Raw genomic sequence first — 24666 nt, 5'->3', positions numbered from 1 at the left:
GCAAGGAGCTTTCCTTGGTCCCCCTCCTGTGCCCTGAGGTCACCCTGGGGCAATGCTCCCTAGAAGTCCCCAGCCAAGGGGCAGCCGGGGGTACCTGAGCTTCTGCTTCTGACAACGCCCCATCCCCATCTGTGTCCAGCTCCGGGTGAGTCTGCAGCTCAGTCACCGAGACCCTGCGGGGGCATGGCAGAAGCAGACTGGAGGGGTGAGGCCCCAGTGGCTCTCAGCTGGGGGCACCATGTGGCCCACCTGTTCTTCCCTGCAGGGCCCCACCCTGGAACTTGCTTCAGGACCTCAAGGTGTAGGGGCCTCCCCACCCTCCTGCCCCCTCCTCAGGACTCCATGACCCCAAAGGAGCTCAAAGTAAGGGGTGGGACTGGGAGATACCTGGACCCCCAAATGTCCGATGACCTCTCTACCAACTCACCCAGGTGGCACCTCCTTCCACCCCAGGACCCGGCACATTGAAGCTGCCATCTGCCTTGGTCCCCCACCCAGCAAAGCCCACCCCCACCCTTGCCCATTCTGCCCATTTGGTCCCTCTGAAGCCCCCTGCTCCTTGGCACCCGACATCTCCTAGGCTCCCCGTGTGCCTCTCAGCCCCCAAAAGTCCACCCTCCACCAGGTAACCCAGCAAGCTCAGAGGCACAGCCAGGATTCGAACCCAGGTCTGGCTTTCCCCAGAGCGTAGTGGGGCTGGGAAAAGCCATCCGATCACTAGATGCCTAGACACACTCCCTGAGGCTGAGGGTCTGTGCCCAGCTCCTGGGGAGAGGGTGGTCCCCCTATCTCCTCGCCCAGGGCATCCTGGACCTGGCCATCCATGAGTAAGAGGGGGGGTCACACGGGGCTTGGGATCAGCCTGGACCCCACGCCGGGGGAACCCAAGGAGGATCTGGCTGGTTTCTAGAGGCGAGGGTGGCGGGGAGGGAAACCCAGGCCCACGGAAGGGTGGGCAGCTCCAACTAGGGGACACTCACGTCCCGTCCATGTCATCATCCAGCTCCTTGAAGGCATCAGCCGCCAGCTCCTGCTCCTGTTGGGCCTTGGCGGCAGCCAGCTGCTCTGTAAAGAAGCTATCTCTGTCACCCCCTGCCCACCCACCGGCTCCCACCAGCCCCCGCACCCCACAGGGTCATTTGCCACCAAGCGCCTACTATATGCCTGGCCCCATGCTGGACCCTGAGGACACGACTGTGGAGGAGACAAAGGTCCCTGCCCTTACCAGGGGAGGACAGACGAAGAGCAAGGTGAATGGTTGAAGCCTGGTTGTGTTGGGGGAGACCGGGACAGGGTGGGGAGTGCAGAGGCAGGAGGGCCACTGGTGGGGCTGGAGCAGGGAGGTGGGAACCCAGGTGGCAGAGGGCAGCCCTGTCAGGCCACTGTTGGGACAGAGGTGGGGGCGAGGGCAGAAGCCAGGTGATAACAAGGGCTGGCCCAGGCTGGGGGCTGAGGAAGAAGCACGGAGCAGAGGCAGATTCTGGGGAGACGCAGATGGAGTGCGCAGACGGTCAGAGGTGGGAGGTGGGGTTGGGGAGAGGAGAGCGACCACTGAGACTTTAGGTTTAGGACCTGGCAGAGGCATGTCAGGGCAGGGCTGGCAGGAATGAACCTTCATGGCCAAGGATGCTGGGAGATGGGGAGGATACAGGGAGGGAGACCGGTCCTGGGGGCATCTTGGGGGTCCCCAGGGCTGCTCCCAGGAAGAGGGGCCAGCCGGACAGAAGGGGACCGAGCCTCTGTCCCAAAAGTCCCTCCTTTGTCTGTCGCTACTCTAACCTAAGCAGAGCGGAAAGCAGCCACAACAGCGGCTCCAATGATTAACTTCCTACTGTATACCAGGATTCAGTTCCCACTGTATACCAAGCTCCAGCTTGGTCCTCTACAAACAGAATAAAGACAGCTGGTATTTCCTCTAGAGAGTCTTAGGTCACCCCAGGACATCCCGCATGTCCCAGGAGACCCGGCTGACACTGTTCTGAGTCTCACAGATGAGGGCCTGAGGGGTCCCTGACCTTTCTGTGGGTGAAGGGACCTGCCCATAATCACCTAGCCAGTGAGAGGTGTAGCCTGGGGCCCAATCCAGGCCATCTACCCTCGGAGCCCTGGCTCAGCCCCGCCACCCTTTGGGAATCTGGGTCAAAACATGGCGCTTCCCTCTGATTCCACAGCTCCACACTGAGAACACGTCCTGAGGAAAATTAGGCCTGAGCTTGCCCAGACCCAAGTGAAAGGAAGCTTGCAACACGACAAAGATTCAGGGCAGACAGAGCCAGAGAGTGAATTCCCTTTCTACATGCAATGTGGCCTTGCCAAAAAACACCAGGCTCTAGCACCAAAAACAAATGAAGAAGGGAAATAATATCTTCAGTTGCAGACAGAGCTGGGCGCCGTGGCTCATGCCTGTAATCCCAACACTTTGGGAGGCCAAAGCAGGCCACCTGAGGTCAGGAGTTCAAGACCAGCCTGGCCAACACGGTGAAACCCCGTCTCTACTAAAACTACAAAAATTAGCCGGCTGTGGTGGCAGGTGCCTGTAATCCCAGCTACTCAGGAAGCCTAGGCAGGAGAATCACTTGAACCCAGGAGGTAGAGGTTGCAGTGAGCAGAGATCGGGCCATTGGCACTTCAGCCTAGGCGACAGAGCGAGACTCCATCTCAAAAATAAATAAATTTAAAAAAAATCTTCAGTTGCAGACAAAGGGCCAAACCCCAGATAGAAAAAGCTCTTTATTATTTTTTTTAGATGAAGTCTTGCTTTGTCACCCAGGCTGGAGTGCAGTGGCGAGATCTCAGCTCACTGCAACCTGTCTCCCGGGTTCCAGCGATTCTCCTGCCTCAGCCTCCCAAGTAGCTGGGACCACAGGCAGATGCCACCATGCCAGGCTAATTTTTTTTTTTTTTTTTTGAGACGGAGTCTCACTCTGTTGCCAGGCTGGAATATAGGGGCGCAATCTCAGCTCACTGAAAACCTCCAACATCCTGGTTCAAGCAATTCTCCTGCCTTAGCCTCCCAAGTAGCTGGGATTACAGGCACACACCACCATGTCCAGCTGATTTTTGTATTTTTAGTAGAGATGGGTTTCACCATGTTGGCTAAGATGGTCTCAATCTCCTGACCTCGTGATCTGCCTGCCTCAGCCTCCCAAAGTGCTGGGATTACAGGCATGAGCCACTGTGCCCGGCCATAATTTTTTCTTTTAGTAGAGATGGCGTTTCACCATGTTGGCCAGGGTGGTCTCAAACTCCTGACCTCAGGTGATCTGCCCGTCTCGGCCTCCCAAACTGCTGGGATTACAGGCGTGAGCCACCATGCCCAGCCACAAAAAAGCTCTTACAATTAGTGAAGACAAATACCAAACACCTGATAGGAAAAATGGTCACTGGATTAACTAAGTCCTGCTAAAGTCATATAACAAAATCTACATTGATGTTAAAAGGAAATAGGCGGCCGGGCGAGGTGGCTCATGCCTGTAATCCCAGCACTCTGGGGGGCCAAGGCAGGTGGATCACTTGAGGTCAGGAGTTCAGGACCAGCCTGGCCAACATTGTGAAACCCCGTCTCTACTAAAAATACAAAACAATTAGTTAAATGTGGTGGCAGGTGCCTGTAATCTCAGCTACTCAGGAGGCTGAGGCACAAGAATTGCTTGAACCTGGGAGGCAGAGGTTGCAGTGAGCTGAGATCACGCCACTGTACTCCAGCCCGAGTGGCAGAGGGAGACACTGTTTCAAAAAACAAATTATTTAAACAATTTTTAAAAAGGAGGCTCCTGACATATGCCACAATCCAAGCGAACCTCAAAGCACACAAGGCGATGGGCAGCATGATCAAAAACCTGCTGAAACTGACAACAGATAATGAGCGGGAGACTCCTAGGCCCAGACCTGCTCCCACCCAGGACTGAAGGTGAGTCCTTGGCCATTTCTGCCGTACCTTCCCACAGCTTCTGGTGCTGCTCTTTGGCCTCTCTCTCTGGCTTCTCGGCTTCCTCCTTCACTGTCCGCAGCATCTCCACCTGGTCTTCCAGAGACTTCTTCCCAGCCTGTAGCTCAATGAGCTTTTTCTGGGTGGGCAGAAGGCAAGAGACCAGCTCTCCTCTGTTCTGCCTCCTCCTCATTGACTACTACCTCCCTGCCTCTACTCTACAGGGCAGCAGGGAGATGTTCCAAAACACACACCAAGCTGGGTCTCTCTCCCGAGCTGGGGTTCCCTGTAGCCCTCTGGAGAGAAGCCCAAACGCCTCAATGTAGCCCGCAAGGGCCCCTGCCTGATTCTCCAGCCCCATTTGCCCCATCCCTATCTCACTAGGATCCAGTCGCCCTGACAACATTCAGACCCCCAAACGCTCTTCTGCCTCCAGTTCTTCAAACATGCTGTTCCTTCAGCCTGGAACACTCTACCTGGCTAACTCCAAATTACCCAACAGATTTCATGTGAGATAGAGGCCTCCTCCTCCAAGAAGCCTTCCTTGCCTCCTGCCCCCAAGGTAGAGAGGGAGAGGAACTGGGCAAGAAGTCTCTACCCCGAATTTCCCTTTGTCCAGCAGCCCTGGCTGGCTGTCCCTCCCACTAGCAATGAATGCCTTGAGGCAAATCCAGGTCGGTTTCCAGCCTCCTGCCCAGTACACAGGCAAGGCAGGGAGAGACACACCTAGGGACCCCAAAGCACCCACCCTATGGAATTAATCCAGCTGCTACTGGCTGACGTTATCTTTCTAACATCAGAACTGGGGAGTCATCTGGTCATCAGCCCATCTTACAGGCAATGGCACCACAGATCCGGGGTACAGAGAAGCAACCCTCCCATCCCCAGGAGGCAAAGAGGCCCTTCCAGCCTGCTTTAGTCTGATGCCCGAGGCCCTGATAAACACCTAAGCCGACAGCCTCCCCCTCGGGAACTATTATACTTAGGCAATGACTAAACGCCTAGCACACAACTGAGAAAGCAAAGCTCTGAAAGGCAGTCACTTGCCCCAGAACAGCAGTGAGGGGCAAACCCCTCCCCAGCCTTGCAAGCCCACGCTATGAGGCCTCAAGGCCCAGATCACCCTGGGGCAGCCCCGGCGGGTTCCTTACCTGCTTCTCCTCCCGTGCCTTCTTCCAGTCTTCAATAAGGATCTTCTTCAGACGGAACCCTTCGCGGGTGACCTCGGCCATCTGCTGCAGGGACTCTCTCTCCTTACGGCCCTTCTCTCTGCGGTGGGGAGACACACAGGCACCACCAGTGGGGCACTTAGGGTCCACCAGGTCTGCCTCTTCCAAAATAGCTCAATCCAGCTGTGGCCCCCCACCAAGCCATGCTGGGAAAGATGAGAGCAAGCCTTCCTCCCAGGTTCTCTCAACATCAGCATCCTTCATTCCTGTCCTTGAAAGAGGAACAGTGGGTTCTGTAAGCCCCTGGGGTCAGGGAAGGGACTAGGGAGTGCCAGGAGGTGGAGCTAGATATCAACTCTCAAGAGACAGGAGACCGGCTGGGTGCAGTGGTTCATGCCTGTAATCCCAGCAGTTTGAAAGGCCAAGGCAGGAGGATCACTTGAGCCCAGGAGTTCGCAACCAGCCTGGGCAACATATAAAGACCCTGTCTTTACACATAATTAAAACAAATAAAAAAACCACAGAAGACAGAGAGAACAGAAATCATGACTCCCAGACAAAAAGACAATCTGGTTACTAAGTGTGTTGGTTGGCTGGGCGTGGTGGCTCATGCCTGTAATCCCAGCACTTTGGGAGGCCAAGGAGGGCAGATCACCTGAGGTCAGGAGTTCGAGACCAGCCTGGCCAAGATGGTGAAACCCTGTCTCTACTGAAAATGCAAAAATTAGCTGGGCGTGGTGGCGCCCAGCTACACGGTGTAATCCCAGCTACACGGGAGGCTGAGGCAAGAGAATCACTTGAACCCGGAGGTGGAGGTTGGGGTAAGCAAAGATCATGCCACTGCACTCCAGCCTGGGCAACAGAGCGAGACTCTAACTCAAAAAAAAGTGTGGGCCAGGCGCGGTGGCTCACACCTGTAATCCCAGCACTTTGGGAGACCGAGGCGGGCGGATCACGAGGTCAGGAGATCGAGACCATCCGGGCTAACACGGTGAAACCCCATCTCTACTAAAAATACAAAAAAAAAATTAGCCAGGTGTAGCGGCGGGCGCCTGTAGTACCAGCTACTCGGAGGCTGAGGCAGGAGAATGGCATGAACCCGGGAAGCGGAGCTTGCAGTGAGCGGAGATCACACCACTGCACTCCAGCCTGGGCGACAGAGCGAGACTTCGTCTCAAAAAAAAAAGAAGTGTGTTGCTTGTGTTCAATCCACCTTCTATTTAAAAGATGTGGAATCCAGAGAGTTTTACACCGTCTGCCAACAACTGATAGGACTTTGTTTTTTTGTTGTTTTTTTTTTTTACTTTTTAGCTCACTGCAACCTCTGCTTCCCAGGCCCAAGCAATCTTCCTGCCTCAGCCTCCTGAGTACCTGCGACTACAGACACGCACCAACACACCCGGCTAATTTTTTAACAAATTTTCAGCCAGGCATGGTGGCTCACATCTGTAATCCCCGCACTTTGGGAGGCCAAGGCAGGTGGATCATGAGGTCAGGAGTTCAAGACCAGCCTGGCCAATATTGTGAAACACCGTCTCTACTAAAAATACAAATTTTAGCCGGGTGTGGTGGTGGATGCCTGTAGTCCCAGCTACTCGGGAGGCTAAGGCAGAAGAATCGCTTGAACCCGGGAGGCAGAGGTTAGAGTGAGCCGAGATCGCGCCACTGCACTCCATCCAGCCTGGGCAACAGAGTGAGACTCTGTCTCACAAAAAAAAAAAAAAAGAAAGAAAAAAAAATTTTTCTGAGACGGGTCTCACTGTGTTGCCCAGGCTGGTCTCAAACTCCTGGGTTAAGGTGATCCTCTCGCCTTAGCCTCCCAAAGTGCTGGGATTACAGGTGTGAGCCACATGCCCAACCAGTAATTTTTTAAATTATAATTTCCAATTTTTATTTTTACTTTTTAACTTTTTACTTTTTATAGAGATAGGGTGTCGCTATTTTGCCCAGGCTGGTCTCAAACTCCTGGGCTCAAGCCATCTTCCTGCCTCAGCCTCCCAAAATGCTGGGATTACAGGCAGGAGCCACCATGAGCCGGGTCTCGTTTTTTCATATCAGACAGGTAATGCGGCAAGGTCGCAACAAGGTTTAAGGGAGGCGCATCTCTCACACGTGCATAAAAACCTAATCATCGGGGCCAAGCGCGGCGGCTTAGCACTTTGGGAGGCTGAGGCGAGCAGATCACCTGAGGTCAGGCGTTTGAGGCCAGCCTGGCCAACATAGTGAAACCATTTCTACCAAAAATACAAAAGTTAGCCGGGCGTGGTGGGGGTACGCCTGTATTCCCAGCTACTTGGGAGGCTGAGGTGTGAGAATTGCTTGAACCCGAAGGGCAGAGGTTGCAGTGAGCCAAGATCACGCCACTGCACTCCAGCCTGGGCGACAGAGTGAGACCCTGTCTCAAAAAATATAAATAAATAAAAATAAATCATCATGCCTATGAACTACAAAAGGATCAGCTGGCAGGAATTGAGAACAGCTGTTCCTCTAGATGCCACAATCCCCACCCCTCCGTATTGCCTCATACTCGGCCTCCTTCTGTTGTATGCTTTTTTTTTTTTGCTTTTTTTTTGAGACGGAGTCTCACTCTGTTGCCCAGGCTGGATTGCAGTGGTGTGATCTCGGCTCACTGCAACCTCTGCCTCCCGTGTTCACGCCACTCACCTGCCTCAGCCCACCGAGTAGCTGGGACTACAGGTGCCCGCCACCACACCCAGCTAATTTTTTGTATTTTTAGTGAGACGGAGTTTCACCATGTCAGCCAGGATGGTCTCGATCTCCCGACCTCGTGATCTGCCTGCCTCAGCCTCCCAAAGCGCTGCGATTACAGGTGTGAGCCACCGCGCCTGGCCTCCTTCCGTTGCATACTTTACCTGCCTGTGGGTGTTTCGGTTTTCAGGACCTGCTGCAGAGCGTGACAATGGAAAGTTTAGAGTCCAAGTGCCGGCTCTGCTATCTCCTATGTGACCCTGGGGAAGTCATTTCCCTTTCTAAACTTGAGTTCCCCCATCTGTTGAATCGGGAAACAATCCTACCTGCTTCCAGACTAGAGGGAAAGGTGGGGATTAGGATTCACAAGGCACCTGGCACAGACAGAGAACCCGATACAGAAAAGCAGAAGAGAGAGTGGGCCCGATTCACTGGGTGGAGCCAGGCAAAGTCTTGGGGTGGGGTGATGGGAGGGGTACTGTCACCCACGTACTTGCAGGTGTTCTCACAGATGACGCCGCTGTTGTACTCGTCTGTTCCATCGCAGCAGTCTGTGGCAGAGGCAGAAGCCGAGATCAGACCTGGCAGTGCCTCCTCCCTCCCTCCCTCTACCACCTTTCCAGAATCCTGGTGCATCGTCACTTACCACAAACACCATCGTTGACCCGGTTGGAGGGGATATACAGGGGCTTATAGCCAGTGTTGGTGCAGTGGAAGCTGCCGTTAGGACAGGCAGCCGTGCCTGTGAGGAAGAAGGGAGGGAAGGTTTTCGGAGTCAGCTCAGGGACAGACATGTCCCATCCATCCACAGATAAGAGCCCCTGACCCACACTGCACACAGCACAAGAAAGGAAAGGAAACCAAAGGAAGGAAAGAGTTGTACACTGCACACCCAGGGCTCGAAATAAAGCTCTCCAGTGCTGCCTCCTGCCTCTTCTCACTGAGGCCCTTCAAAACAGGGTCTCCACCTGGCACGGGGGCTCACACCTGTAATCCCAGCACTTTGGGAGGCCGAGGCGGGTGGGTCACCTGAGGTGATGAGTTTGAGACCAGCCTGGCCAACACGATGAAACTCCATCTCTACTAAAAATACGAAAAATTAGCCGGATGTGGTGGCATGTGCCTGTAATCCCAGCTACTCAGGAGGCTGGAAGGCAGGAGAATCGCTTGAACCCGGGAGGTGGAGATTGCAGTGAGCCAAGATCATGCCACTGCACTCCAGCCTGGGCAATAAGAGTGAAACTCCATCTTAAAAAAAAAAAATTAAAAACAAAACAAAACAAGGCCAGGTACGGTGGCTCACGCCTGTAATCCCAACACTTTGGGAGGCCGAGGCGGGTGGATCACAAGGTGACGAGATCGAGACCATCCTGGCTAACATAGTGAAACCCTGTATCTACTAAAAATACAAAAAAAAACTAGCTGGGCGTGGTGGCGGGTGCCTGTAGTCCCAGCTACTCAGGAGGCTGAGGCAGGAGAACGGTGTGAACCCGGGAGGCGGAGCTTGCAGTGAGCCGAGATGGCGCCACTGCACTCCAGCCTGGGAAACAGAGCGAGACTCCGTCTCAAAACAAAAACAAAACAAAAGACAGGGTCTCATCCAGGCACGGTGGCTCACACCTGTAACCCCAGCACTTTGGGAGGCCAAGGCAGGAGGATGACTTGAGCCCAAGAGTTCCAGGCTGCAGTGAGCTATGATCATGCCACTGTACTCCAGCCTCAGCAACAAAGCAAGACCCTGTCTCTTCAAAAAACACAAAAACAAAAAGCCAGGGTCTCCCTTCACCTCTGTCTCCTGCTGGATTGCTCTTGGCCCCACCCTGACTCCCACTTCTCGGGGTTTGCCCGTGTTGACCCCTCCATCTGCAGCACCTTCGGGATTCAACTGAAACCTCACCTCCTTGGAGGAGCCTTCTCTGACCCCGAGGCTTGGGAGGAGGAGGACTCTGGGCTCCTCCAGCTGCCCGGGGCCATAACACTGACCACTGACTTCTGAGCTTGTTTCTGCCCACTCAAAGGGGAGCCAGCAGAGGTAATATCTTGGTCACACAGACAGGGCCTGGCACTGAGCAGTGTTCAATAAACATCTGATGGATGAACAGAGAAAAGGCTCACCTGGCTCGTCAGAGCCATCTTTGCAGTCGCAATAGTCATCGTTGACCTGATCAAATGGGATGGTGGCCGAACCGTCCAGGCAGGTGAAAGGCTTGGACTCATCGTAGAAGTGATGATCTGCGGGGTACAGGAAGCTCAGCCCAGGGCAGGTAAGCGCCTTCTCCACCAAATACCACCTCTGTCCTCCCACCCCCACCAGCGGAGCACTACCGGGAAACTGAGTCAAAAGGCTGTAAATGCCTATCCCCAAGGCCCAATGTTGGCCCCTCCCACCTCCAGCCTGGCGAGAGGGTGAACAGGAGGACTCACTGGTGAGGGAGACGCCCCGGGGCCTCTTGACCTCCACGGCCCAGCACATGGGTAGCAGCAGAAGCAGCGGCAGCAGCATCTCACCAGACGCTCTGAGGCCCGAAACGGGTTCTGTGGGAGGAAACCTACAGCGGGGAGATGCGCTGTGTCTTCACGCTGTAGGAAGAAAGCGGATCCCGGTCAGTGGGAGAGGGCTACTTCCAGCCAATTGGATTCCTCCATCGCTTCCAGGCAATGAGGCCTCACTTTGTTTCCGATATGGGGGCAAGGGGCAGCGATCTCCCCAATCCTGGCCAGTCTCACTTTGCTCAAATCAATGGCGAGGATCTCAAGATCTCAAAACCTCCGCTCCCTGTGCCCAACTGTGACCCAATTCCCGCCAATAGACCAAAGGGATTAACAGCCTTCGCCGTCCACACCCACACATGTACCCTCCGGTTGCCCCCTGTAAGAAACTGAGGTGCCCTCCCACCCGCTCGTTCACACCTACACGAGGCCGGAGCAAAGGTCAGTATCCACCGCACCCCTCTTGTCCAGCAGCGGCGGTTCCTGCTGCAGAAAGAAAGCGGAAATTTCTGGGCCCCGTCACTTCCGGTCGTACGTTCCGCACCGGGAACGGAGACTCAGGGTCGCCATGTTGGGAGAGGCAGGAGTGGGGGCGGTGCCAGAGCCGAGACGGCCATCTTGGGCAGGACTGTGAAACCTTAGAGAGGATAGTTCTGAGAGCGAGCTCTTAATGGCGGCGCAGCGTACCTCCATCTTGGGAGTGGCGGCTTCTCAAGCCGGAAAAAAAGTTCCTGAAAAATGCCCGCGAACCCCCAGGGGCGGGATAAGGCTGGGGGAGGTAGGGAAACGGATGAGCACGTGACCCCAAAGTGTCCAGACCCTCCGTCCTGCGGCGCGGCTCTACCCCGCCCACTGTTGGGACCGCCCCTCTATGCAGCCTCAGCCAATGAGAACGCAGTGTCAGCCACGGAACGCGGGTGGTCTCCATGGAAACAGTGGAGCGAGACGGGGAGGCGGTTACCTGGCAACCGAGAGATGCGGAGCGCAACCACCTAGCGGTCGGAAAGTGCATTTTTCAGAGCCCTAGGAATCCGAGCTGACGGATCCTTGACAGGGGCGATTGACTCCTAGTTATCCCCCTAACCCCTAGGGGCCTTCAGCCCCAACCCCATCATGACATCTCCTCTGTGCAGGGCGGCCTCCGCCAACGCCCTGCCTCCTCAGGACCAGGCTTCGACGCCCTCTTCCAAGGTCAAGGGCAGGGAGGCTTCGGGCAAACCCAGCCACCTCCGAGGCAAGGGCACAGCCCAGGCCTGGCCCCCAGGCCGTTCCAAGGGAGGATCCTTCCACAGAGGTGCAGGGAAGCCCTCTGTGCACTCTCAGGTGGCTGAGTTACATAAAAAGATACAACTGTTAGGTAAGATGGCTCCAGAGGGTACAGAGGGTCAGGGGTCAACAGTGCCCATCCAATCTTCAGACCAGGCATGGTGTGACAAAGGTATTTCTCCAGCATGAGTCTAGGTAAACCGTTTCTGGGCAAAAACTCATACTTGGTTCATGTTTTTCCTTCTCTGTCTCTTAAAACTTCTCATGGGTTCAGAACCGACTGAACTGTACTTCATACTTTCTTGTAATTTCTTTTCTCTTTTTTTTTTTTTTTTTTTGGCAGAATCTCACTCTGTTGCCAGGTGGGAGTGCAGTGGAACGATCTCGGCTCACTGCAACCTCCGCCTCCCGGGTTCAAGCGATTCTCCTGCCTCAGCCTCTTGAGTAGCTGGGACTACAGGCACACGCCACCACGCCTAACTAATTTTTGTATTTTTAGTACAGAGGGATTTCACCATATTGGCCAGGGTGGTCTCAATCTCTTGACCTCCCAAACTGCTGGGATTACAGGCGTGAGCCCGCCTTGGCCTCCCAAACTGCTGGGATTACAGGCGTGAGCCACTGCACCCGCTCTTTTTTTTTTTTTTTTTTTTTTTTTTTGAGACAGGGTCTCGCTCTGTTGCCTAGGCTGGAGAGCAGTGGCATGATCTCGGCTCACTGCAACCTCTGCCTCCAAGGTTCAAGCAATTCTCGAGCCTCAGCCTCCTGACTAGCTGGGACTATAGGTGCGTGCTACCACACCTAATTTTTATATTTTTAGTAGAGACTGGGTTTCACCATGTTGGCCCGGCTGGTCTCGAACTCCTGATCTCAAGTGATCCACGGCCTTGGCTCCCAAAGTGCTGGGATTACATGTGTGAGCCACCGCGCCCAGCCTTCTTTCTTTCTGACAGGGTCTTGCTCTGCTGTTCAGGCTGGTGTGTAGTGGTTGGATAATAGCTCACTGCAGCCTTGACCTCCTAGGCTCAAGCGATCCTTCCACCTCAGCCTCCTGAGTAGCTGGGACTACAGGCATACACCACTGTGCTTGGCTAATTTTCTTACTTTTTGTAGAGATGGGGTCTCACTATGCTGCCCAGGCTGGTCTCGAACTCCTGGGCTCAAGCAATCCTTCCTCCTCAGCCTCCCAAAGTGCTGGGGTTACAGGCATGGGCCGCTGCACCTGGCCTGAGCATAGATTTTAGAGCCAGATTTTCTGGGTTGGAATCCTGGCTCTGCATAATAGTTGTCCAACCTTGGGGGACTAAGAGTAACCTAATTGTTCTCAGTTTCTCGATGTGTGAAATGGGGATAGTAACGGTACAACATAGGTACCTGAAATGTGTAAAGTGCTTAGAACAGTGCCTGGCACATAGCAAAGTACCATAAGGTGTAAACCAGTGGTTCTTGTTGGAAAAGGGTTGGTTTGCCCCACAGGGGCCATTTGGCAATGTCCTAAGACATTGAGACCAGCATGGCCAACACGGTGAAACGCTGTCTCTACTAAAAATACAAAAAATTAGCCGGGCATGGTGGCATGCATGTCTGTTGTGGGTGTGTGTCTGCCACTGGCATCTAGTGGGCAGAGTTGAAGATGCTGCCCAACATTCTGCAAAACACAGGAGAGCACCCCACGGCAAATAATTATTCGGCCCAGTTGTTGGTCATCCTGAGGTTGCAGAATCCTTGTGTGTAAGCTATTATTATTGCTTTTGTTGATATTATTAAGAGGTAATCATGGCTGGGCGAGGTGGCTCACACCTGTAATCCCAGCACTTTGGGAGGCTGAGGTGGGCGGATCATTTGAGGTCAGGAGTTTGAGACCAGCCTGGCCAACATAGTGAAACCCCATCTCTACTAAAAGTACAAAAATTAGCGGGGCATGGTGGCGCACGCCTGTAATCCCAGCTACTTGGAAGGCTGAGGCAGGAGAGGGGCTTGAACCCAGGAGGTGGAGGTTGCGGTGAGCCAGGATTGCGCCACTGCACTCCAGCCTGGGTGACAGAGTGAGATTCTGTCTTAAAAAAAAAAAAAAAAGGGTAATCTTGCATGGTTGCTTGTGACCTTAAGCAGTTTAATCAGCCCAAGCCTCTGTCTTGTCATCTGTGCAAGGGGTATGATATGCGTATGCCATGGATACCTATTGGCACGTGATATATGGCATTCGGAAACCTCTTAGTCCAGCATCCAACACATCATAAATGCTCACAGTGAAGTAGAGTTGACCCTTGAACACCATGTGTTCACATATATCATTCATCCTTTCAAGTTAAAAAAAATTGAGATGGGCAGGCCGGGCACAGTGGTTCACACCTGTAATCCCAGCACTTTGGGAGGCTGAGGCAGGAGGATTGCTAGAGGCCAGGAGTTCGAGACCAGCCTGGGCAACATAGTGAGACCCTTGACTCTACAAAAAATAAAGTAGCCAGATGTGGTGGCACATGCCTCTAGTCCTAGCTACTTGGGAGGCTGAGGCAGGAGGACTGCTTGAGCTCAGGAGGTTGAGGCTTCAGTGAGCGATGATAGCACCACTGCACTTCATTCTGGGTGACAGAGCAAGACCCAGTCCCAAAAAAGAAAAGAAAAGAAAATACAACAGTCCTGGAATGCAAAACCTGAGTATACAGAGGGACAACTGTTTGTATCTGCAGGTTCCACAGGGCTGACTGCGGGACTTGAGTATGGAAGGATTTTGGGTTTTTTTTTTTTTTTTTGAGACAGAGTCTTGCTCTGTTGCCCAGGCTGGAGTGCAGTGGCAGGATCTCAGCTCAATGCAACCTCCACCTCCAGAGGTCAAGTAATTCTTGTGCCTCGGCCTCCTGTAGCTGGGATTACAGGCACCCACCATCATGCCCGGCTAATTTTTTTTTTTTTTTTTTTGAGATGGAGTCTCGCTCTGTCGCCCAGGCTGGAGTGCAGTGGTGCGATCTCGGCTCACTGCAAGCTGTGCCTCCCAGGTTCACACCATTCTCCTGCCTCAGCCCCCTGAGTAGCTGGGACTACAGGTGCCTGCCACCATGCACAGCTAATTTTTTTTTTTTTGTATTTTTAGTAGAGGCGGGATTTCACTATGTTAGCCAAGATGGTCTCGATCTCCTGACCTCGTGATCCGCTCACTTTGGCCTCCCAAAGTGCTGGGATTATGGACGTGAGCCACCGTGCCCGGCCATGCCCGGCTAATTTTTGTATTTTTGTAGAGATGGGGTTTCACCATGTTGGCCAGGCTGATCTTGAACTCTTGACCTCAGGTGATCCGCCCGTCTCTACCTCCCAAAGTGCTAGGATTACAGGAATGAGCCATTGTGCTCAGCCTCACACCTGGCTAATTTTTGTATTTTTAGTAGAGATGCGGTTTTACCATGTTGGCCAGGCTGGTCGATGACTACATTCTTATAATATTAAGTTGATGAGCCTGGCACAGTGGCTCACACCTGTAATCCTAGTACTTTGGGAGGCCTAGGACTTTGGGAACACCTGAGGTCAGGAGTTCGAGACCAGCCTGAACAACATGGAGAAACCCCATGTCTACTAAAAATACAAAATTAGCCAGGTGTGGTGGTACATGCCTGTAATCCCAGCTACTTGGGAGGCTGAAGCAGGAGAATCTCTTGAACCCAGGAGGCGGAGGCTGTGGTGAGCCGAGATTGCACCATTGCACTCCAGCCTGGGCAACAAGAGCGAAACTCCATCTCAAAAAAAAAAAAAAAAATAGTTGATGGTTGCAAAAAAGGTCTTTCCTCTTGGATGTGGCACCCACGCACCCACCCAGTAACTGTGTGTCTGTCCACCTCACTTGCCTGCCAGAGGGTGACCGGAAGGCTTTTTTTGAGAGCTCTCAGTGGAACATCAAGAAGAACCAGGAGACCATCAGTCAGCTCCGCAAGGAGACTAAGGCACTGGAACTAAAGCTGCTGGACCTGCTCAAGGTAAGGGGCAAAGGGGTGGGTGTAGGGTTCCTGCGGTGGTGGATGGTGGGGGACAAGGAGGCAGCACCTGGCCTTAGCTGGAGGTGGCATGCTGAAAGGTGACTGGACTTCCCTCCTTGCAGGGAGATGAGAAAGTGGTCCAGGCAGTGATTCACGAATGGAAGTGGGAGAAGCCATACCTGAAGAACAGGACAGGACAGGTTTGCCCACCCTCGCCCCACCTCCTCCTTCATTTCCAGCCTGGGTCCCCTCACCACTGGACTCCAGGCTCACCCTCTCCAATCCTTCCTGCACACTAGCTGCCATTCATGTGCTCATTCAATTAAATCTTTATTACTCACTGTCCTTGTATCTGGCATCCTGGCATGGTAGTAAATGCAGTGAAAAAGCAGACCAAGTCTCCACTTCTAAAAACAGCTCATATCCTAATAGGGAAAACAAGTTAAAAAAAAAACATCACAGCCAGGCGCGGTGGCCCACGTCTGTAATCACAGCACTTTGGGAGGCCAAGGCGGGCAGATGACCTGAAGTCGGGAGTTCAAGACCAACCTGACCAACATGGAGAAACTCTGTCTCTACTAAAAATACAAAACTTAGCTGGGCATGATGGCACGTGCCTGTAATCCCAGCTACTCGGGAGGCTGAGGCAGGAGAATCGCTTGAACCCGGGAGGCAGAGGTTGCAGTGAGCCGAGATCGTGCCATTACACTCCAGCCTGGGCAACAAGAGCGAAACTCCATCTCAAAAAATAAATAAATAAATAAAAATAATAAAAAAATAATAAAACATTTTAAAAAGTCATTGAACCCAAGAGGCAGAGGTTGTAGTAAGCTGAGGTTGTGCCACTGTGCTCCAGCCTGGGAGACAGAGTGAGACTCAGTCTCAAAACAAACAAACGAAAACAATGACCAGTGGCACATGCCTGTAATCCCAGCTATTCAGGAGGCTGAGGCTGGAGGATTGCATGAGCCTAGAAGTTTGAGACTATAATGAGCCACAATTGCACCACTGCACTCCAGCCTGAGTGACAGTACAACCTGTTTCTTTAAAAAAAAAAAAAAAGGCTGGGCGCGGTGGCTCACGCCTGTAATCCCAGCACTTTGGGAAACCGAGGCGGGTGGATCACGAGGTCAGGAGATCGAGCCCATCCTGGCTAACACGGTGAAACCCCGTCTCTACTAAAAATACAAAAGGCCGGGCGCGGTGGCTCATGCCTGTAATCCCAGCACTTTGGGAGGCCGAGGTGGGTGGATCACAAGGTCAGGAGTTCTAGACCAGCCTGGCCAAGATGGTGAAACCCTGTCTTTACTAAAAATACAAAAATTAGCCAGGTGTGGTGGCAGGCACCTGTAATCCCAGCTACTCAGGAGGCTGAGGCAGAGAATTGCTTGAACCCAAGAGGCAGAAGTTGCAGTGAGCTGAGATCGCACCACTGCACTCCAGTCTGGGCGACAGAGTGAGACTCTGTCTCAAAAATAAATACATAAATAAAAAATAAAATAAAAATAAAAATACAAAAAATTAGCCAGGCATGGTGGTGGGCGCCTGTAGTCCCAGCTACTCAGGAGTCTGAGGCAGGAGAACAGTTTGAACCCGGGAGGCGGAGCTTGCAGTGAGCTGAGACTGGTGCCACTGCACTCCAGCCTGGGTGACAGAGCGAGACTCTGTCTCAAAAAAACAAAAACAAACAAACAAACAAAAACAAAAGATAAAAAATTAAAGGCCGGGCGCGGTGGCTCACGCCTGTAATCCCAGCACTTTGGGAGGCTGAGGCGGGCGGATCACCTGAGGTCGGGCGTTTGAGACCAGCCTGGCCGACATGGCGAAACCCCGTCTCTACTAAAAATACAAAAAATTAGTCGGGCATGGTGGTGCATGCTTGTAATCCCAGCTACTCAGGAGGCTGATGCAGGAGAATCCCTTGAACCCGGGAGGTGGAGGTTGCTGTGAGCCGAGATCATGCCATTGCACTCCAGCCTGGGCAACTCTGTCTCAAAATAAGTAAATAAATAAATAAATAAATAAATAAAGCACAGTCTAGGCATGGTGGCTCATGCCTTGTAATACCAGCGCTTTGGGAGGCCAAGGCTGGAGGATCACTTGAGCCCAAGAGTTTGAGACCAGCCTGCCAACATAGTGAAACTTTGACTCTACAACAAATACAGAAGATTTGCCAAATGTGGTGGCACAGGATTGTAGTCCCAGCTACTTGCCAGGCTGAGGTGGGAGGATCACCTGAACTGGGGAGGTCGAGGCTGCAGTGAGTCATGTTTGTGCCACTGCACTCCCGTCCGGGTGACAAAGCAAGGCCTTGTCTGAAAAAATAATTTTAAAAATTAAAAGGCTGGGCGTGATGGCTCACGTCTGTAATCCTAGTACTTTGGGAGGCCAAGGCAGGTGGATCACTTGAGCTCAGAAGTTCATGACCAGCCTGGGCAACATGATGAAACCCTGTCTCTACCAAAAATACAAAAATGTACCCAGGCGTCATGGCATGCATCTGTGGTCCCAGCAACTGAGGACGCTGAGGAGGAAGGATCACTTGAGCTCAAGGGGCGGAGGTTGCAGTGAGCCAAAATCGAGCCTGAGTGACAGGGTGAGACCCCATCTCAAAAAACAAAACAAAACAAAATTGGGCTGGGTGCAGTGGCTCTTGCCTGTAATCTCAGCACTTTGGGAGGCCGAGGAAGGAGGATGGCTTGGGCCCAGGAATTCGCGACCAGCCTGAGCCACATAGCGAGACCCTGCCTCTGTAATTTTTTTTTTTTTTGAGACAGAGTCTCGCACTGTCGCCCAGTATGGAGTGCAGTGGCACCATCTTGGCTCACTGCAAGCTCCGCCTCCCGGGTTCACGCCATTCTTCTGCCTCAGCCTCCTGAGTAGCTGGGACTACAGGCGCCTGCCACCATGCCCGGCTAATTTTTTGTATTTTTAGTAGAGACGGGGTTTTACCGTGTTAGCCAGGATGGTCTCGATGTCCTGACCTCGTGATCCACCCGCCTTGGCCTCCCAAAGTGCTGGGATTACAGGCGGGAGCCACCGCGCCCAGCCTAAAACATTTTTTAAAAGAAAACAATGGCCAGAAGATGGCTGGGTGAGGTGGCTCACGTCTGTAATCCCAGCACTTTCGGAGGCCGAGGCAGGTGGATCACCTGAAGTCAGGCGTTTGAGACCAGCCTGGTCAACGTGGTGAAACCCTGTCTCTACCCAAAATACAAAAATTAGCCGGGTGTAGTGGCAAATGCCTGTAATCCCAGCTACTTGGGAGGCTGAGGCAGGAGAATTGCTTGAACCTAGGAGATGGAAGTTGCAGTGAGCCGAGATCGTGCCACTACACTTCAGCCTGGGCGACAGAGCGAGACTCTGTTTCAAAAAAAAAAAAAAAAGAAAAGAAAACAAAAACAAAAATTAGCCAGGCATGGTGGTGGGCACCTGTAATCCCAGCTACTCGGGAGGCTGAGGCAGGAGAATGGCGTGAACCCAGGAGGAGGAGGTTGCAGTGAGCCGAGATTGCACCACAGCACTCCAGCCTGGGTGTCAGAGCAAGACTCCGTCTAAAAATAAAAAACAAAAGAAAGAAAGAAAAATTTAAAAAAATTTTTTAGAACCCTGAGCCGGTGTAAGATCACCAAGGTGGTCGATATAGACAGAGAGAAGACTCCAGTGCTGTCTCTCCAAAAACAGCACAGAAGGGGTGGCCAGGGAGGTGGGTAGAAAACGGGAGAGGGGAGTCCTGGAAGCCACAATATGGGAAAAGGAAGGGAGGAAGGGCTAGGTGTGTGTCGGGGTAGGGTGTTCAGGCTCCTGCTTTCGGTCGCCTCCTTGCAGCAGGCCCTGGAGCACCTAGACCACCGGCTGAGGGAGAAGGTGAAGCAGCAGAACGCCCTGCGGCACCAGGTGGTGTTGCGGCAGAGGCGGCTGGAGGAGCTCCAGCTGCAGCACAGCCTGCGCCTTCTGGAGATGGCGGAGGCGCAAAACAGACACACGGAGGTGGCCAAGGTAGGGGCGGGTGAGGCCTGCAGGGCAGAGGGTCGTGTGGGAGGGATTGAGTGCGGAGAGCCCTCAGCCCAGCCCTGCTGCTCTCCAGACCATGCGGAACCTGGAGAACCGCCTGGAGAAGGCCCGGATGAAGGCGCAGGAGGCGGAGCACATTACCAGCGTGTACCTGCAGCTCAAGGCCTATCTAATGGTAGGGGCTAGGGGGGCTCGGGTGAGATGACAAACAGGGAGGGCGGGCTTGGCTAGGGACAGCAGTCACAGACCTGCACCACCTCCCCTACCCCTCCCCACCACGCCCCAGGACGAGAGCCTCAACTTGGAGAACCGGCTGGACTCCATGGAGGCTGAGGTGGTGAGGACCAAACATGAGCTGGAAGCACTGCACGTGGTGAACCAAGAGGCCCTCAATGCCCGGGACATTGCCAAGGTGCCACCCCTCTTGCTCTCGGCCATCCTGCCCAGCTGCCGCGGTCTCCCAGCTTGAGAATCTGACCTCAGCTGTCCCTGAGCTTCCCCTACGCCCCCGCCCCCATCTATCTCCCAGCACCCTGCGGCGGGCAGTGGTAGGTGCCAGCTGGTCTCCCTGCTCCCCTGCCCGCCCTCCAGAACCAGCTGCAGTACCTGGAGGAGACCTTGGTTCGAGAGCGCAAGAAGCGGGAACGCTACATAAGTGAGTGCAAGAAGCGCGCCGAGGAGAAGAAACTGGAGAACGAGCGCATGGAGCGCAAGGTGGGCGCACCCAGGGGTGCGCGCCTGTGACTCCAGCCCAGCCCAGCACAAACCAGCCATGCCCTGGCTCTCCCTCATCCTAGGCCTTCTCCCATTTCCTGAGTTTCTCCTAACCCCGCCCCCTCTCTGACTCCACCCCCACTTGGTGCGAAGACCCCTCCCACATCCCTGACCCCGCCTCTCCTCCCCTCCCCTCCTAAGCGACTGCACCATTTTGGCTCTGACATGGCCTCCAGCCTTCCCCTTACTCAGTGACCCCCCTACCCATCCTTTCCCACCTGACTAGACTGCCTGTCCTGAATCTGACCGTGCCTCTAAGCCAACCGTTGCCTACGGCCCCGCCCCCTCACTCTTGGCCCCGCCCCTGCACCTGCCCTGAGGCTGCCTCCCGTCCAGCCCTCACCAAAGCCCTGTCCTGCCTTTTTGTTTTTTGGGTTGTTGTTGTTGTTGTTGTTTGATAGGTTTTTTTTTTTTTTTGCATATATATATATATATATGGTTTTTTTTTTTTGAGACACGGTCTTTGTCGCTCAGACTAATTATAGCTCACTGCAGTCTCGACCTCCTGGGCTCAAGTGATCCTCTCACCTCAGCCTCCCAAGTAGCTGGGACTACAGGCGCCCCACCACGCCCTGCTAATTTTGGTGTTTTTTGTAGAGACGGGGTCTCGCCGTGTTGTCCAAGCTGGTCCCGAACCCCTGGGCTCAAACAATCCTCCCGCCTCAGCCTCCTAAAGTACTGGAATTAAAGGCGTGAGCCACAGCCACCGCCACCGCGCCCGACCTTGTCCCACTTTCTTGACACCTGCCCGGGTGCCTTTATCTGGCCCCAAGCTTTTGCCCTCTCCCTTCCCTCCAGTTTGAGCCCTGTTCCCTCGCGGGCCCCTGTCTGGATCCCCCTCCCCGGCCTCCTTCCTAAGCGCTGTCCACCAGCTGACCCTGGCTCTGACCTCAACCCACGAGCAGACCCACCGCGAGCACCTGCTGCTACAGTCCGACGACACCATCCAGGACAGCCTGCATGCCAAGGAGGAGGAGCTGCGGCAGCGCTGGAGCATGTACCAGATGGAGGTGATCTTTGGCAAGGTCAAGGACGCCACTGGCACTGACGAGACGCACGTGAGTTCTGCCCGCAGCCCTCTCCGCCGCGCCCCACCCCCACCCCAGACGGGCCCCAGGGGTGCCTAAGCCGGTGAAACCGACACACCCTGTCTCCCCTCTCTGCCAGGTCAGTTATTCAGCTCACAAACCTGCTCCTTTCTTGAAAAACATCCCTTCCCCCTCCAGCTACCGTTCAGTTTTTTGCTGCCCTTCGCAGCAAAACCCCTAGGAGCTGTCTACACTCGCCGTCATTTCTACACTCGCCTTCCGTTCTCTCTTGCACCATGCTAACTCCTTTGCCATGCCAGCTCTAGGAGAACTGGGAGTTTCGTCTCTTGTTCTGTCTCCAGTGTCTGTAACATGGTCTGGGACCCAGTGGACCGCCCAGTACCATCCTCAGATCGTGGCAAGTGGGGTCCCTGCGCCGGGTCCCTCACTGTAAAGTCTTCCTTGCATTATTCTAAGACCGCTGTGTCCCCCTTGGGTCCTGGTTCCCGCCGGTGAACACTGGACCCCAACCCTGTTTCTCCCCTCTGGGTGTCCGCCAACCTGCTGCTCCTCCGATGGGGCCGACCCCTGAGGACTTCCGGGACTCCCACCTATAGGAGTACACCTATGGGGTCATCTGGGGCACTGAGGCGCAGCCCCTTTCCAGATGTGGGCCTTGTGAGCGGATGGCTCCGAAGACGGGCGGTATTTCCTGCGGAATCGGGCGAGATTCACGGCCAGAAATTGATGGCACTTTGATTTTGGAAAGAAGCTATGCTCGCCTCTCCAGTTGCCCCCGAATTTGGGCTGACTCAAATTCCTTATATAGGCCAGAAAGGGCCCCGCAAAAATGATATATCCAGAGCTGCTCACCCTTGAAGCAACCCTGAGTCCAACCCACAGTGTCCCCATACATTGCTGTGCAAAAGACGCCAGCTCAGGCCACCTGTCCTGCGTGCGAGGGTTCGCAGGGTGGGGGAGAGGAGGTGGAGCGCCCCTACGCTCCCTAGGCCCTGGCTCTGACTGGGGCTGGGTGGCCCGCAGTCGTTGGTGCGGCGGTTCCTGGCCCAGGGCGACACCTTCGCGCAGTTGGAGACGCTCAAGAGCGAGAACGAGCAGGCGTTGGTGAGGCTGAAGCAGGAGAAGCAACAACTGCAGCGGGAGCTGGAAGACCTCAAGTACTCGGGGGAGGCCACGCTGGTGAGGTGAGGCACCGGGGCTCTGGGGAGGGCGGCGGGGCGGGCTGAGCCCCCGGGGTGACCTCCCGGCTCCCTGCAGCCAGCAGAAACTGCAAGCCGAGGCGCAGGAGCGTCTCAAGAAGGAGGAGCGGCGGCACGCCGAGGCCCAGGACCAGCTGGAGCGCGCCTTGCGGGCGATGCAAGTGGCCAAGGACAGCCTGGAGCACCTGGCCAGCAAGCTGATCCACATCACTGTGGTAAGCCCCGCCCGGGGGAAGCCCCGCCCGGGGGAAGCCCCGCCAGGCCCTCCTGGGACCACAGAGGCGCAGCCACGAAGCGGGAGTTCCTGCCACACCAGCCTGCCCGAGGGAACGTGGCCTGCCACATCCTCTGTCCCGGACGTCAGAGGCCCCGCCCACAGGGGAAGCCCCACCCCATTCCTCAGAGTCTCCGCCCCACCTCCCTGGGGAAGCTCTCACTCCCCAAGGAAGCCCAAGACTTCAGAGACCCTGTCCCGTCTCAAGGTCAGCCTCCAAGGGAAAGAAGTCCCACCCTGTCCCCGAAAAGCTCGGAGACCTATCTGCAATTCTGGAGCAGCCCGAGACAGAAGACCTATCCTGCCCGCAGCAGAGGGCCATTTCTTCAGGAGGCCATCCCACAATGGCCTCCCTCGAATCCTTACTGTTCCCAAGAGGCCTCCCCGAAACCTTTTCATATAGAGTTAGTGTTCAGAGGCTCCCCCATCACAGACGTGGCCTTGACCTAAGTCCCCGCCCCCAATAGCTAGGATCGCCCCTGCAGGTGGGCCCTTACCTCCTAGGCCCCGCCCCCTAGAGAAAAGCCCCGCCCCTGGGTGGAGCCTTCCAAGAGGCCCCACCCTTCTCGGCTGACCCGGCTCTACCCTGGCCGCAGGAGGACGGCCGCTTCGCGGGAAAGGAGCTGGATCCCCAGGCAGATAACTATGTGCCAAACCTGCTGGGCCTCGTGGAGGAAAAGCTGCTGAAACTGCAGGCGCAGCTCCAGGGCCACGACGTGCAGGAGATGCTGTGCCACATCGCTAACCGCGAGGTGCCCTGCAGCCATGGGGCAGAGCTCCAGAGATCTAGGAGTAGGGCTGGGTCGGAAAACCAGGGAACCGGGGGCAACTTCGGGAGACCAGATTGCAGGCTGATCAGCCAGGAAGGGGTCTCGGGGACAACGGGCGGGGTTTGACGAGCCAGGGGTGAGCCCGAGCCACGAGGGAAGAAACCAGAAGAGGTGCGGGCGGGTCCTGTGAGGCTAGAGGACGCGGCTGGGGGATCCGGATGGGGAGAGGCCTAGTGGCAGGGCCCCAGAGACCAGGGGCGGACCTGAGTGATGAGGGGGTGAAGCTGGGTATCAAGGTGCCTGCTGAAGGAGGGATGGGAGTGGGCAGTGGTCTCCAGTTGGAACTAGGGCATATCTCGGAATGGGGTAGGGAGGAGGGGGAACGTGACTTCTCGGTGGCCCCTGGCCCCGCCCACCTTCCTCTCTCGCTTCCCATCCCCGCTTAGTTCCTCGCCAGCTTAGAGGGAAGGCTGCCCGAATACAACACCCGCATCGCCCTGCCCCTTGCCACTTCCAAGGACAAGTTTTTTGGTCAGTATGGGTGGGGGGATGAAGGGGTGCGGTTGGGGCCCCAAGCTGGGTAGCAGGAGGTTGTCAGATACCCTGTTCAGGGCCAAGGTGGGGGTGGAGTGGGGTGGTAAAGGGAAGGGGAGCCAGGGATGGGGACCTGGATCCCACATCGCTCCCTGCTCATCCCCCCACCCCCCGTAGACGAAGAGAGTGAGGAGGAGGACAACGAGGTAGTGACCCGCGCATCACTCAAGATCCGTTCCCAGAAATTAATCGAAAGTCACAAGAAGCACCGTCGCTCTCGGAGGTCCTAGACTCGTCCTGACACCCACCTGGCGGCCCCCTTCGGAGCCCCCGATCCCTCTGGGTCTAGCGCAGGCCCCACGGGGCCCCTTCAGGGGCTGAACGCGGCCCGGACCGGGAACGGAGGCGGCCAGCGGCGCCGGAGGGGAGGAAGGGGCCGGGCCAGACGTTCCCACAGTAAATCTCCCCAGCTGGGTCCGCCCCGGCCTCAGAGTTGCGCAATAAAGGTTACCGACCATGCCCCTG

At 55.0% G+C, this 24666-nt stretch overlaps 2 protein-coding genes and 1 pseudogene across 10 annotated transcripts in view; 1 reads left to right on the top strand and 2 right to left on the bottom strand.

Annotated features, from left to right (window-relative positions):
* Positions 1-11211, bottom strand: part of PRKCSH (PRKCSH beta subunit of glucosidase II) — a 15708-nt gene extending 4497 nt beyond the window's left edge. For 2 of the 8 annotated variants that reach the window (XR_008622093.2, XR_008622094.2), the window contains exons 1-9: positions 10721-10825; positions 10231-10386; positions 9922-10038; positions 8453-8548; positions 8300-8357; positions 5080-5197; positions 3938-4067; positions 981-1065; positions 95-173 (exon numbers count right to left, since the gene is read on the bottom strand). Coding sequence is in view for 4 of the 8 variants with exons in the window: in XM_034945381.3 (XP_034801272.1) it covers positions 95-173; positions 981-1065; positions 3938-4067; positions 5080-5197; positions 8300-8357; positions 8453-8548; positions 9922-10038; positions 10231-10309 (762 nt within the window). In the remaining 4 variants the exon portion in view is untranslated. Of the gene's footprint in view, positions 1-94; positions 174-980; positions 1066-3937; positions 4068-5079; positions 5198-8299; positions 8358-8452; positions 8549-9921; positions 10039-10230; positions 10387-10716 lie in introns of all 8 variants that reach the window. The other 6 variants (XR_010110834.1, XR_008622095.2, XM_034945381.3 and 3 more) reach the window with 5 other exon arrangements.
* Positions 7150-7266, bottom strand: LOC112437920 (small nucleolar RNA U13; annotated as a pseudogene).
* ODAD3 (outer dynein arm docking complex subunit 3) lies at positions 10408-24666 on the top strand. Of its 2 annotated transcripts, none has more exons than XM_034945378.3 (13): positions 10408-10737; positions 15406-15527; positions 15650-15727; positions 19359-19526; positions 19615-19716; positions 19828-19953; positions 20133-20255; positions 21221-21373; positions 22388-22548; positions 22622-22778; positions 23434-23589; positions 24054-24138; positions 24319-24665. In XM_034945378.3, the coding sequence occupies exons 1-13, from the start codon at positions 10656-10658 to the stop codon at positions 24429-24431; spliced, it is 1626 nt and encodes a 541-aa protein (XP_034801269.3). In that variant the 5' UTR covers positions 10408-10655; the 3' UTR covers positions 24432-24665. The 2 variants fall into 2 exon arrangements, with proteins under 2 accessions (XP_034801269.3, XP_008954214.3); XM_008955966.4 differs by lacking the exon at positions 10408-10737 and adding an exon at positions 10839-11653 and having other exon boundaries at positions 19356-19526; positions 24319-24666.

This window comes from Pan paniscus, chromosome 20 (genome assembly GCF_029289425.2).
Source record: "Pan paniscus chromosome 20, NHGRI_mPanPan1-v2.0_pri, whole genome shotgun sequence".
Classification (NCBI taxonomy): Eukaryota; Metazoa; Chordata; class Mammalia; order Primates; family Hominidae; genus Pan; species Pan paniscus.
Note: the sequence above shows the minus strand (reverse complement) of the source record. Positions and strands in the feature narration are given on the sequence as shown.